The sequence below is a fragment of the Manis pentadactyla genome, chromosome 1 (genome assembly GCF_030020395.1).
Source record: "Manis pentadactyla isolate mManPen7 chromosome 1, mManPen7.hap1, whole genome shotgun sequence".
Lineage (NCBI taxonomy): Eukaryota > Metazoa > Chordata > Mammalia > Pholidota > Manidae > Manis > Manis pentadactyla.
The window spans coordinates 122,198,330-122,212,090 of NC_080019.1; the positions used below are offsets into that span (position 1 = coordinate 122,198,330).

The window sequence follows — 13,761 nt, forward strand, 5'->3', positions numbered from 1 at the left end:
ATATTCAGGCTATCAGTGATACGGTGGCTTGTACTAGCTCTTGAGAGTCAGTTATTAAATCTTCAGGAATTTTTTGAACTGGCTGTTAAATACAACTGATATAAAAACCTGAATATGCAAATTTACCATCAACTAAATTATATGAAAAACAAATATAATAAATACTCAAAATTCAGCACTTCTTAAGCATTTTTCTATATTTTACTATGACCTATGCTCTTGAAGTTATTTACAACTCTTGTATCTATATGGTGCAAGTACTATATAGTGGTATGCTACTGTACATCTCTTCCCAAGTCCTTGTTCAGTGATATCAGCTAGAGAGTTTGAAACAAGCCATGGTGGGAGTATTTACACCACCAAAATTGGCAAACATTAATAATCAGGGCTTATCTTTTCAGGGAAAGCCAGTTATAAAACATTTACCAGCACCCCAATCAGAGAATCATCTCTTTAATGAAAGTTGTATTAGGGTATAGCCATGTTGGAACTGAGAAGAGTGACATCTGCCCAAGCAGGGGAATGCAATGGTGAGAGAGAGGGCAGCAGGTTCAGTTCCGATCCACAGGAACCACTAGATAAAAAGCTTGTCAGAGTCAGAGAACTGGCACTAACAACTTTGCCTTCATTCATTTATCTATTTCTGACTTACTTTCAAAAACTTTAAACATAGCCTTTGAGGGGCTGTTGGTACTCAAAATGTGCTATTTACATTCTTCCTTTATGAGGCATGGGAATTGAGAGTGCACCACTGTGTGTTTTAGTTCTCACTAACCAAGAGACTAGGTCCCAAGTCATACCCAGTAGAGCAGCAGAACACCAGCATACTGAATCATGCTGTACAGAGCCATGTACTTAAACATGCAAAATGAGGTAACAAGCGCAGCACGTCCTTCCCTGTGTGTGAAAAGAAATGAAAAGTAATGGAATAAAATAGAAAGAAATGAGGTCAGTTATTCTGTGCTGTTCAGATGAGCTCAGAAGAATAAAATCAAAGGCCTGATTGTTCCATTGTTTGAAAGACTGGACAAGCCTTGAGCCAGTTGGAGCTGGCTGTCAGTATGCCAAGTGACCAGATTTTCAGGAAAGACCACTTTCAGACTAAGGCCCACAGGCCTTCCTCCAGCTATGGAGCTATAGGTTCTCCTGTCATTTCTGCGGGCACTGCTTCAGCTCAGAGGACCTGAGACCGGCCCCAGATCTCATACCGACTCACTAATGGGATTTGGAAGATCACTTTCCTTCTCTCAGTCATAGTCTTTTCATCTGTGAACTAAGGAATTTATATAAGATTGCAGGTTTGGAGGCTATTTTCATGCAAGTGCTTTAGGAGTTAGGCAAACATTTTATTCAAATGTCATTTGGCAGTCCCAAATTTTTCCAAAACTGATCTAAAACAATATGCACAGATTAGTCATATATGTCAAATTTAAATAGATTGGATACAATGAATACGTTCCTTTGTTATTGTTGACTGACTTTGAGTAAATAGTGTCTATTTAAAGCATAAATAAAGCACAAATGCCACTTTGATCTCTTCCATTTGGGAAAAAATGCAGAGTTTTAAAAAACTTCTGGTCCTAATGTTTCCTGGGATTCCAAACCTTGATCCTCCAACCAGGCTTTTTCCTGTATCAGGGCTTTGCTCCTGCCATTTGTTCTGCCTACTCGGTAGTTTCTCCTCATCCCTCACTTCCTTAGCAAGGCTTTCCTGCCCATCCTCCTCATCTGAGGCAGGCACTTCTACCTGCCCAGCTATCCTCCTACTTTTCACGTTACCTTTAATTTATCTGTGTATTTATTTTCTGGCTTCCTCACTGGAAGAAAGCTTTATGAGATCAAGGGATGTTTGACTTATTTACTTCTAGTCCCCAGTACCTCCAACAGTTCCTGGCACTAAATGTCTACTCTGTAAATAGTTGTCAAATGCATAAATAAATTTTTTAAATTGGGAGGAGCTATCCAAATCATTATGGTAATGTGGAGGAAAGAGTATGATATTTGTAGGTAAAACACATTTAAATAAAATCAATTCTAATATAGTCTCCAATATTATGGTGCTTTGTGAGCTTAGACACATCAATTAAGTTCTCTGAGCTTCAATTTCTTTATTTGTAAAAGCAATGGTGACCATTCCTACATCTCCAGGCTGTTTTGAAGTATAAGATAACTGACATCAAAGCACTTTATAAACTGTGAACACACTGTAGTTACAATAACCAAAAGCAGCCACAATGCTAACCATCTCCATCTTTTGAATGAAGTGCAGAAGTATGTTTTCTGGGAGACAGGCCTGGGTACTCGGGTGGGAATAAAGCACTAGGTTCTTTAGTAGAAGCAGCGAAGCTAAATAAATATTTTTAAAACTGGTAATGGGAAGGATAGTCCAAGGAAGCATAAAGAAAGCAAGTGGCAGAGAAAGCATCTGTCAATCCCCCAAAATAAAGCAGCTAAGGAGACACATTTAAAATAATAACAATAGGAGTATAATTTCCACTTTCAAAGCAGTAATAAGCTCCAGATTCCAATTGTCTAAAAATAACCTATTCAGTCATTTCATTAGGAATGCCACTGCTCTCCTAGGGTGATTTCCAGCTCCTGGTGAGTCCACTTGGGAGTAAAAGGTTTGACTACATTCTCCCACAAAGCACCCTCCCTACCCAGGGACACAAAGTTACCCTAGTCTTTGCCTGGCAGAACAATGGAATATGCTCCTAAAAGTCAGGAGAGATTGAAATGATACTGGTGGAAAGTGCCTACTTACTTGATCAGGTGAGGTACACACTCAATGTTTGGAGTTTTGGAAGTGAAAGGCGAGGCCACAGATGCTTCCTGCTCTGATAAAGAGATGCCCACATGAGCCATTTTCAAAGCCTGAAAGCAAAGAGTCAGCTTACTGTCTGTGTGCACTCACATGCATCTCTTCCAAGGACACATAAGAAAGGGGCAGTTAGGCTCCTCGCAAGGTGGCGTGTGGGCCCAAGCACTAGTCAGGAGTTAACCAAATTTGTTTTGCCTGCCACATGAGAAAGAGATGGCATTGCCATGCCTGGCCAAAGGTATGGGGACTCCAGAACCAAATTCTACCCCATGGAGTCTATGTTGACCACTGAGTCACTGTGTGACTTTGCTGCAAACTCTCTCAAAGCAACATCAGTTTCTCCATCTAGAAGAATGGAGATGGTGAATGGATCAGAAGATGCTGTTTCCAAGGGCTCTGGGTTAGCACAACAGAGTGTGCCGCCTGCCGGGTCCTGGTGGTGATGGCCCCACACACTGGCAGCTACTTACCCCACAGTCATTGGCTCCATCACCACACATACCTACAAAGTAACTAAAAGGGAACCATGTCAATCATAGACGATATCAAAGCAATCATACCTGCTAGTTTCTCTAATTAAAGAGATAAAATGAATATCATTACTTAGGATTCAAACTGATTACATATTTTAAGGAAGTTTCCCTAAGAGTCTGGTTTGACTAAAAGTAAAGTGCGGCTCAGAAGTTTCCACAAGGGATTGAGAAATCCAGCACCCCATTCCTGACTCCAAGTGTTTCAGGGAGACCCTGAACCTCGTTGGTGAGGAAGCATCTCTGTCAGCTGTAAAATAGGACGAAATAGCACAGGGGAGAGGACACAGGATTTGAAACCAGAAGATCTAGACCTTTGACCTGATCACTTTACTATTTTGACTATCATTTTTCTTTCCTACAAAATGTTGAATATTCAGTTAGGTGTTGTATGGGAAGTGCCTTAAAAATTCTAAAATGATAAACAAGAACTAGTTAGAGCTATTAATAGTAAGACAACAGGAAATCTATCATATCCACAGTCACTCAACTAAAACATGCAATGCAAAGCTCAGGCATTAAAAAAGAAAATGCATCCCTGCTTCACAGTTGCTTTTTGAGGATAGGTGAATACTGCTGTCTTTAATTTTTGACCAAGATTGTGGATAGTCTGCCTTTCAAGATGGGAGCACTCTGGCAGCATTTACAGAACTTGCTGTACTCCTCTTCCATACCGCTATATGAAGGCAATGAGTTCACTGGCTAGGTTTTCAACCCCTTTGAAAAGACAGGATGCTCTGATTTGAGAAGCTTGACTAGTGATTGAATCAAATGAGTTCAAGGATGGAGTAGGAGTGACTAGGAGAAGTCACATCTATGTAATCCAGAGCCAGAACTAAAGAAAGCCTCTGGACTCAGTGGGTTCCATTAACAGGAAATAAGGGTCCCAAATGATAGGCACTTTATTTGAATGGCCTGTTCTGTCAGTAGAGACCCTTTGTGTTAGAAGAGAATTATTTTTCTGATTAAGGGTACAGAGGATGGTTTGGCCTAAGAATGTTTTAATACTTTTAAGGTTATATGAATCTCTTGCCATATGAATCTCCATCATAATTGTGATGATAATTTATAAAAATTAAGTTTAAATTCTCATTGTACATTCATGAGTTGAGCTCAAACTACCTTTCCAGATTTATTTCTCACCCTTTCATGCTCCTTATGTTCTTCTTCAGTTGTTCCAAACTTTGGACGCAAACTTGTGTGAGGAGCTTTTTAAAAATACAGATGTCTAAGTCCCGCATGAACAACTGAATCAGAATCTCTGGACAGTGGGGTCCTGGTATTGCTATTTTTTGCAGATCTCCTAAGATGACTGTCATTTGCAGCTGGATTAAGAACTACTGTCCTAGACAAACTGAGTGACTCCCTGTACCTCTCACACTCCCTCTGACTGTCATGCCTCCAGGTACTTCTCACCACCTGAACTGGCAAAGAACCTACTCCAGTTTCTGAAATTCTTCTACTAGACTGGATTTCTGGCCAGGAGACATTCTTGCAAAGATGGTCCCATTGATCAGTATCTGTAAGGAACCCAAAAGAGAAACTTTTTATCATGTCAGCTGGTCACACATGAAATAATTGATCATACTCAGAATCCTGACTAGGTAATGATACCCACGAAGGAGAAAAAAATTGTTTCCAAGAAGTCCTCCTTCACAATTTAAGTCACTGGGACTTTGCTTATCAGTGGCCAAGGAGAACTAAAATCAGAAAATATGACTGCTTAATAAAAATATTTGATGAAATTGATGACCTACAGCTACCATAGAGAATGTGGTCTGACAACTTCTGAGCTTAATGAAATCTTGAGTATAAGAAATTGCAGGGTATTTGTTGTCAACATCTCAGGAGAAGGAAGGGAGGCAACTGCTTCTCAAAAGTTGTTCAGAACTAGCAGAAAAACAGCCTTAATGGTGAAGTAGTGACTATTTGTGGTCTTTGCCTTAACCGCACTATCTGGGATTGACCAATTGTGCAATTTGGCTGATATTCCAAGCCTAATTTGGACTATGGAACATTGATAGTTTGGGGGTATAAGAACCTATACCAGCTCCATCCGTCTGAGCTCCATTCTACAGAGTTTAAATTTTTCCCTGAAGATCTGTGTGTTCCCTGTTCTTCTTGGCAGTAAAATCAGCTTCAAAGTATTCTCTTTTTTTCTTAAACAGTACATAAAATGATGAGCAATTGAAAGCAAATAATATATCTGTAGGTTATACTGCACACTATCTTTCTCTAGCTTGTTTATATTTTATATATATAACTTACCTTCCCCCATGACAGATTTATTTTTCATTGGGGAAATTTTAAGTTTGACCTTCTTCTGTAGAGAGATCCTCTGCCAAAAACCTAATAGAATTCCTCTGTCTTTTGCCTGACTTCCTGTAAAATTGCTGGATTTCCACTATACTATTGTGTAAGACCCCTAACCATGACAATATAGTGACAGCTACCCAAAAGTAATCCTTACGACTTGAGAAGTCACTAACACTTTAATCCAATAGATGATGGAAAATTGGCTAATCAAGCTTATTTATTTAAAATATAGTAAGACATGAGACAACAGTAACCACTGCAAAAATACGTGCCTCTCTTATTGTACACTGAATAGGTATAGCTTCCCTAGTTGGAGGTTTGAAATTACTTAGGAACATGCTCTGAAAGTGTCATCATCAGCATCTTTCCCAGGAGACTGGTACCCTCTTAGAACTTACCTTTGGCAGTAGGTTGCTGAAATGTTGACTTATAACCTGAAAGGATTTTCCACTTAGGGCAAAATGGTAACTTCCTCCTCTGCCTTTATCAGAGATTTCTTCCCTCATATTAATGTAAGTGTTCTGCAGAGCAAGACACAGTTATTTTAGACACTTGATAGAGTGGTCAGGACCACAGGTGTACCTAAGAGAAGGCAACAATGTCAGGTCTGGCCTGGGTCTCTCTTTAAAAGTCATACTCCAGCTGTGACTCCTCAGAGAAGCACTTTCTCTTTGCTGGACCAATCTTTGCACATCACAGCCTCCAGTGAATAAGAGACTAACACCTATTCATGTCCTGTTCTCCTGATTTGATCTCGGTGAGCCCCAGAGAAGAAAGAGCACATTTCACACATTTCAAGTGTAAAATACAAAAGCACTGCAGCTTAACAAATCTCTCCCCGAAGTAATAACTTGCGATCTTTTTTTTACACTATTAATATTTTTCTGCAAGGACATAATAGAAAAGGGATACTGACAAGATTGGAGATAAGTGAATACAACTTTTTTTCCCCAACCTGAAGACACAGTCTGAATTTCCAGGTTACACGGTGGTGTCTCTCCCAGGGGCTAAATCCCAATGGAATGGCCGACGAGCAAAGGAGAAATGGGAAATCAGCTTCTCAGCCCTGTTTACTATATTCTTTCTCATACAGAGCTGGTGACTCTTTAAGTTTAAAAGAATAGGTTATTTCCAACATCCAGCAAGGCACTGCACCTTAAAGTTTGGTAGGAATTGTGTGGGAAACTGATACAACTGACTCGTCAAATGGCTTATGTGTTAGATATCTGGAGAAGTATGCTGACCCTCGGCCACCTGCACACTTCTGCTAGTCAGAGCTGCTCAGTCGCCAACACTGTGAGACAAGTTAGACAACGTGGCAGAAGGTCTATTTTAAGGTATACCTGATTCCTATATGAAATGTGCTTCTTGTCTTCTAGTAATTTCCAAGATATAGATGCTGATGCAGACCCTGTAGTTTCATTAGCATCAATGAGAATGACTTTCTGACTTTCAGAAACCATTCCAGACTTTCTGGCCACTGTTATTGCAGTCTGAAGATTGTCCCCTAGAAGAAAGGAAGAGTACCCCAAGATGAGGTTAAAGACATCAAACCAATTAAGGTAGGGCCTGGAAAACTAGGGTAAGGAGTTCAGACCTTATGTTAGGTGTGAAGAGAAATAATCTCCAAGGTGTCCCTCAACCCTGACCTCCCATAATTCCATGATCCCTTTTCTGGTTCTTGCTGCTTTTCATCTGTTACATCATGACCTACCAGGGTTGTTTTTGCCAGGAAGTTGAAAGGAAAAACAAAAAGGCAAAATTCAAATCTATTTCTGTCATTTGTTAACAGCTTGGTAAATGTTTAGCAAACACTACTGGTTTAATGTAGTATCTAGAGGTTTCCCTTCTAGCCAAGATGGCGTAAGCCCACTAGGATGTATCTCTTTCCTGATTACAATGAAAAAGTCTGGACAAAATACAAAAAACAACTATGCAAGGACTTTGAATAGTAAATATAAGCAGGCAGGATGTGGAAGGAAGTCAAACTTGGAGAAACAATTTCTAAGTGGTAAGATTCCCAACATTTTTCTCTCTTCCCTCTCACATATTTCACCTGAATATGAACCCCAGTCCCAGAGAATGCAGATAGACAAAACTCCAAAAGAACCTAACCTGTCTGGCCAGAGGCCAGGAAAAGGGGTGCTTGAAGACCGAAGGGGCAAATCCTGGAAAGGAGAGAGCTAGACAAGGTGACTAATTCAGCATATGAGCTACGGAAGTCACAGGCTCAACCCAGATCTGGCATATGCAGTACAAACTCAAAGAAGGCTAGCATAAGCTTCAATAATTGAATTGTGATATTAGTCACTCCCATGTCCCAGAGTTTTGCTAGCTAAAACAAAAAAGCTCAACATTTTTCAGAGAACTTTAACAAGATCCAAAATCTCACAATATGATATTCAAGATGTTCAGGATAGTCAATACACAAAAAACCTGGAAAGCTAGCCAATTCTCAATAAAAAAAAACAAATCAACTGTTGACTGTCCCAGGATGACCCAGATGTTGGAATTATTAGACAATGGTTTTAAAGTAGCTGTTATAGGCCTCTTTCATGTAGTAAAGGTTAATACTCTTGAAATAAATGACAAGAGAGATGTGCTCAACAGAAAAAAATATACTCTATGAACAAGAACCAAATAGTTACTTTAGAATTCGGCAATATAATTGATATAAAAAATTCACTGATGTACTCAACAGCAGAATGGAGATAACAGGAGAATAAGTCAGTGAGTTTGAAGATGAATCAATAGGAATTATATAATCTGAAGAGTAGAAAGAAAACTAAACAAAAGAGCAGAGGCTAAATAATAGCAAAAGGACTTGCATTCATAGTGTTAGAGTCCAAGAAGGACAGGCCAAAGAGATTGTAACAGAAAACATTTTTTGAAGAAACCACTGCAGAAAACTTTCAAAATATGGTCAAAAATTTAAATGTACAGTTTCAAGAAGCTTAATAAAGCTCCAGAAAAGATAAACTCAATGAGAACCACACTTCTAAAGACCAAAGATATAGAAAATAATTTAAACCTAACTTCTAAATCCAAAGATAGAGAAAATACCTTAAAAGAAGCTAGAGAAAACAATACATTACATATTAAGGAATGATTATTTATTTTATTACAGATTTCTCATTAAAAAAACCTAGAGGCAAGATGACAGTGGAACATCTTTAAAGGGCTGAAGAAAGGATTGTCGACTCAGACTCCTAAAACTAGTGAAAATATTCTTCAGAAATGAAGAAGAAGTAGATATTCTTAGATGAAGGGAAACTAAGGTAATTTGTTGCCAGCAGACATATTCAAAAAGAAAGGCTAAAATAAGTTCTTTGGGCTGAAAAAGAAATGATACTTCAGGGAAACTTGGAAGGAATGAAAGCATAGTAACAGAAAGAATAAAGATCTAGGTAAATGTAGAAGTTTTTTCACCTATCTTCTTTAACTCTTAGCTATTGGAAGTAAAAACTTTAACATTGTCCGCGGGAGTTTTCATGGTCTTTCATACTCATGACAACTGTAGAGTTGGAAGGGTAGGTACAGAAACTGTGATTCTCAGAGCAACCACTAGAACATAAATAATATAACATCCAGCTGGCTATCCCTAATCTGGCTTCTCCCAGGTTTCTACCAAAGTATGAAGATCCTCAAAAGAGCTAGCTGGTAGGAAGGAGCTTCTCCACCCTGAGGCTGGGAAAGTACAGGGAACCCTGAAAGCTAAGAGCTCCCTCCACATGCCTCCACAGGGCACCAACAGAGGGTCTGCTTTGTAACACAGGCCCTTTTGCCATCCACCACCCGTGAGAGTGCCACTGTTAAGCACATGCAGCCCAGGCCTGAGCCTCCACCATGACAAGAAATAAATCAATTTATTCAGCAAATCACAAAAGCTAGATAGGAAATCAGTCAGAAAAACCAGAACACATGACTGGTGAAATAGAGTAGCTGCTGGCGGTAGACGAACCCTGAATAAAACATTAAAGATAACAAGTGCACTTAAGGAGATTCACATGTAGTGTATGCACATGTGCACATGCGCGCACACACACACACACACACACACACAAAGAGTTTCTAGAGCCACTCCCACCTCAAAACGCAGTTTAAGAACCTACCAGTTCAATCAGTGACTTGAAGGAGATAATGGCCATTTTTGAGATCTGAGTTTGTGACTGGGGAAACTTGGGTGCAAACAAAAAATCTTAAAGGACAAAGCAAAATTATAAAAATATAAGTCACAAGATAAAAAAGATAAGAAACTTAAAGGATAGATCCATGAAGTCTGTTATGTGAATGATTGAAATTCGGCAGGGAAAAAGGAAAGAGACAGAACAAAGGCAATCATCAAATGAACAATGGAAGAAATTTTCCTGAGAGGAAGACAGATTAAAAGTGCTCACTATGCTCCAGACCAAATTAATGAAGAAAGACAAACATGAGCATACTGTGGTAACATTTCTAAACTCCAAAGTTAAAGAAAAGGACTATATTCAGAAAAGAACAAATTACCTACAGTGGACTGGCACTGGACTGGTATCATGCAATACCAAAGTCCAGAAGACAAAGGAATAACACCTGCAGATCATTAAGAAAAAAGGACCATACGTAACCCCCAAATCCCATACCTAGGCAAGACATCATTCACCTATCAGAGTAAAGAAAGATAAACCAGGTCATATAAAAAAATCACAGAACATATCACCCTTCTATCCTGTCCAAGGACAAGTCTAGAGAAAAAAATTATAACCAAGCAAGGCAAGAAACAACAGAAATTTCAATATGAGAGAAGAAGTAAAAAGGGAGGGTAGAGAATATGAGCTTTCATTCCTTCATAAATCTACATGCAGGTATACCTTGGAGATATTGCCTGTTTGATTCCAGAACACAGCAATAAAGCAAATATTGCAATGAAGCACATCGAATGAATTCTTTGGTTTCCCAGGGCATTTGAAAGTAACATTTACACTATGCTGTGGTCTATTAAGTATGTAACATCATTATGTCTAAAAAAACTATACACCTTAATTAAAAAATATATTATTGCTAAAAAATGCTAACCATCATCTGAGCTTTCAGTGAGTCATAATCACTGATCACAGATCACTATAACAAATATGATGATAATGAAAAAGTTGGAAATATTGTGAGAACTGCCAAAATATGACAGAGACACACAGTGAGCAAATGTTATTGGAAAAATGGTGCCAGTAGACTTGCTTGAATCACGATTGCTACAAACCTTTAATTTGTAAAAAATGTAATATCTGTGGAATACAATAAAAGTGCAACAAAACATGGTATGTCTGCAGGAAGAATAAATTATGAGAATGTGAAATGTAAGTTCTAAATAAAGATTTTTGAAACAGAGGGGTCATAATGTAAGGGAAATTCTAAGTGATAAATTAACTCAGCAACACCTGGAAGACGGATTTAAAGTCTAGAAAGGGGAAAACTAAAGTGATCCCACAGTGAGGGGTGTGATGGGGGATGGAGAGGTGCAAAAGAGGAAGTAAAAGTATTCTGGAGTGCCCAACATAGAATTGGGTTCAGTGGAGGTGGGGCAGGGAGTAAGTGCTTTGGTGAGGAAATTTGACACAACTGACAGAGTTAAGCGCATCTGACTATGAGCGTAGGGAAAGAAAGGCACACACTGAAAAATGACAAATGCATTAGGAAGTCATTTATTCTCCATTCAGAAAAAATCATTAAGAAATTTCACACATTTCTCTTCCATGATCCCTTCTCACAGCTCCCTTGTGTGTGTGATTTGGGGTTTGCGAGTTGAAGTGAAGGGGGCAGCGTTTTTATCATGGGACTCATAGATCTCATACTGATGGGCCATCAGGGCACCTTACAGACCACACTGACTAAGCATTCATCTTTTCCTAACATTTAACAATAAAAATCTTCATCTTTGCATGGCTCATATTTCCCCCTCATTCAGGTGTTATCTCAAATGTCCTCTCTCAGAGAGGACACCCCACCTAAAGTGACCAGTCACACTTTACCACATCATTCTGTTTTGTTTTACATACTTTTACTACTAGCTACTTATTTGATTGACTGATTGACGGGTTTTCTTCTGTCTCCTACCACCTGAATGAAAGCTCAGTGAGACTCCAACTTTGCCTTTTTTCTTGCCTGTCTTCAGCATGAAGAATGGTGTCTCGCCCATATCAGGTAGTCGACGATATTTGTTAATTGAGTGAATCTCTGTTTATTTCCCCGTCAAACTCCTACTGTACACTTTGTGCTGTACCTGTGACCATTACAGTCCTTATCCGGGCTGAGATGAGCTCTTCCAGGACAGGTTTTGTCTCTTCCTTCAGCCGATTCTCCAAGATCAGCAATCCCAGAAATATCAGGTCTGATTCTACATTGTCCCTGGAAACATGTATATATTATATATATATATATATATATATATATATATATATATGAAATTAAATAGAAATAGCACAGTGTAGTCTTTCTTACAAGAGCCAAAACCATAACCAAACAAAGCCAAATATCTTCGTGTCAGATTGAGTACCATTTACCCATTTAAGCACCAATCCTTAGATTCCTTAGAGATTGGATACGTTCCAGGAACTATCTGGAAAGTAGACAGAAGGCAACCCAAAGGATACTTGACATTTACTCTGACTGAATCAACAGGAAGAGAGAATATTGATTAAACAAAACATTTGCCATAACCTTTGTAGAGAAAGACCTAAATTACCCAAAGTTCTCTTCCTTCTGCCGTGGCTAGCCTGATCTGCATCACTTCACCTGTGAGCAACCATCAGAGAGGAGTTCCAGCTCTGGTGCAAAACATCATGAAATACAAGTGAGGCACAAGAACAATAAAATAAAATGCCAGCTTCTCCAGGAACTAAGGCTATAATCAATGCATTGTTAACCCTGGGAAGTGTGAGGCCATGATCTCAGAAAAGCCCCTCTTTTTTGGTCAAGCTCCTCCCCTCTTTCTCCGTCAGCTGGTACCATTATTCTGCATAAATTGTGAATGTCTGCAATTAAGTGAGGCTTCTGAGGCTTCTGTCCACCACAGAACATTTCTAAGACATCCCACAGGACCAAGTACAAGTGAGAACATGTGGATTTGGGGTTTCCATGATTCCTTAATCTGTGACCCAGACCCCCATAGCAGACACAAGAGCAAGATGCCAGCTGATTCTGTCCCAAATGCAGAGGAAAGCAGCACCCAGGAAAGCCACCTTGCCTTTTTGCTATGTGCATCCCAATGCTGGGCCTCACGTCAGCCAGGGGCATGGACTAGTGTTAGTGATGTCCCTATGACACTGCTAACATCTCTGCCAGAGTGAAAGCAAGTAGACACAGGTTGAACCATTCACCTCAGGCATTTTCTATCCTGAATCTGTCATTGAGGTCTCTCTATAATCTGGTTCCAAACTGCCTTTCCATCTTCATCTATGAGGGAAGTCTTCACTCCCCCAAACTTCTAGCCAAGTTGGACCACTCACTATGGATATGGTCTGTACTCTACCAACTGTAAACATTTGCTCTAGACTGCCATAAGACAATCTTCCTTATTTCATGGAAAAGGTTATAATTCTCCATAAACTGCCATTGAAATCCTTCCTCTATGTATTTGACGTCCAACTTACATGCGCCTCCCCAGATAGAAATAATTGCTCCCTCAGCATGTTACTTCTACCTCAGTTTGGCTTCTGTCTCATTTGTCCATACATTATTCTTGCTATCTGATTTGTCTATCTCAAGTCCTTAAAGGCAAGCCTTCCTAGTTCAGTAAAAAGTTCTGCAACAGCCATGTAGTGCCCAAGCCAGAGGTGCTCAGCAAATGTTTGCTTAGTTGAAATGCTCTGGTGCCTGGTGTGGCCATTTTTGCAATGCAACCTATGAACATTCATTTCCTCTTTCAGAAATTCCACTGCCAGAGGGTTCTCTTGGAAACCAAAGTCAGTTAAGTCAATGACCATTGACTGAATACCTAAGTAAGTGCAAGGAACAAGCTAAGGAAAAGAGGGGAGAATAAGCAGAGATGGTAATAACCCTTGACTCTAGAGATTTCATGTTGAACCAAGAGGACAATATTAAATCTGACCACCTCAGTTA

General features: G+C 39.4%; 1 protein-coding gene across 5 annotated transcripts in view; it reads right to left on the reverse strand.

Annotated features, from left to right (window-relative positions):
• Positions 1-13,761, reverse strand: part of ATP13A4 (ATPase 13A4) — a 123,776-nt gene that overhangs the window by 19,620 nt on the left and 90,395 nt on the right. For all 5 annotated transcript variants that reach the window (XM_036875271.2, XM_036875268.2, XM_036875272.2 and 2 more), the window contains 7 exons: positions 11,924-12,048; positions 7,011-7,174; positions 6,066-6,188; positions 4,792-4,871; positions 3,292-3,334; positions 2,765-2,874; positions 801-897 (listed from right to left, as the gene is read on the reverse strand). In XM_036875271.2, coding sequence (XP_036731166.2) covers positions 801-897; positions 2,765-2,874; positions 3,292-3,334; positions 4,792-4,871; positions 6,066-6,188; positions 7,011-7,174; positions 11,924-12,048 — 742 coding nt within the window. The remainder of the gene's footprint in view (positions 1-800; positions 898-2,764; positions 2,875-3,291; positions 3,335-4,791; positions 4,872-6,065; positions 6,189-7,010; positions 7,175-11,923; positions 12,049-13,761) is intronic.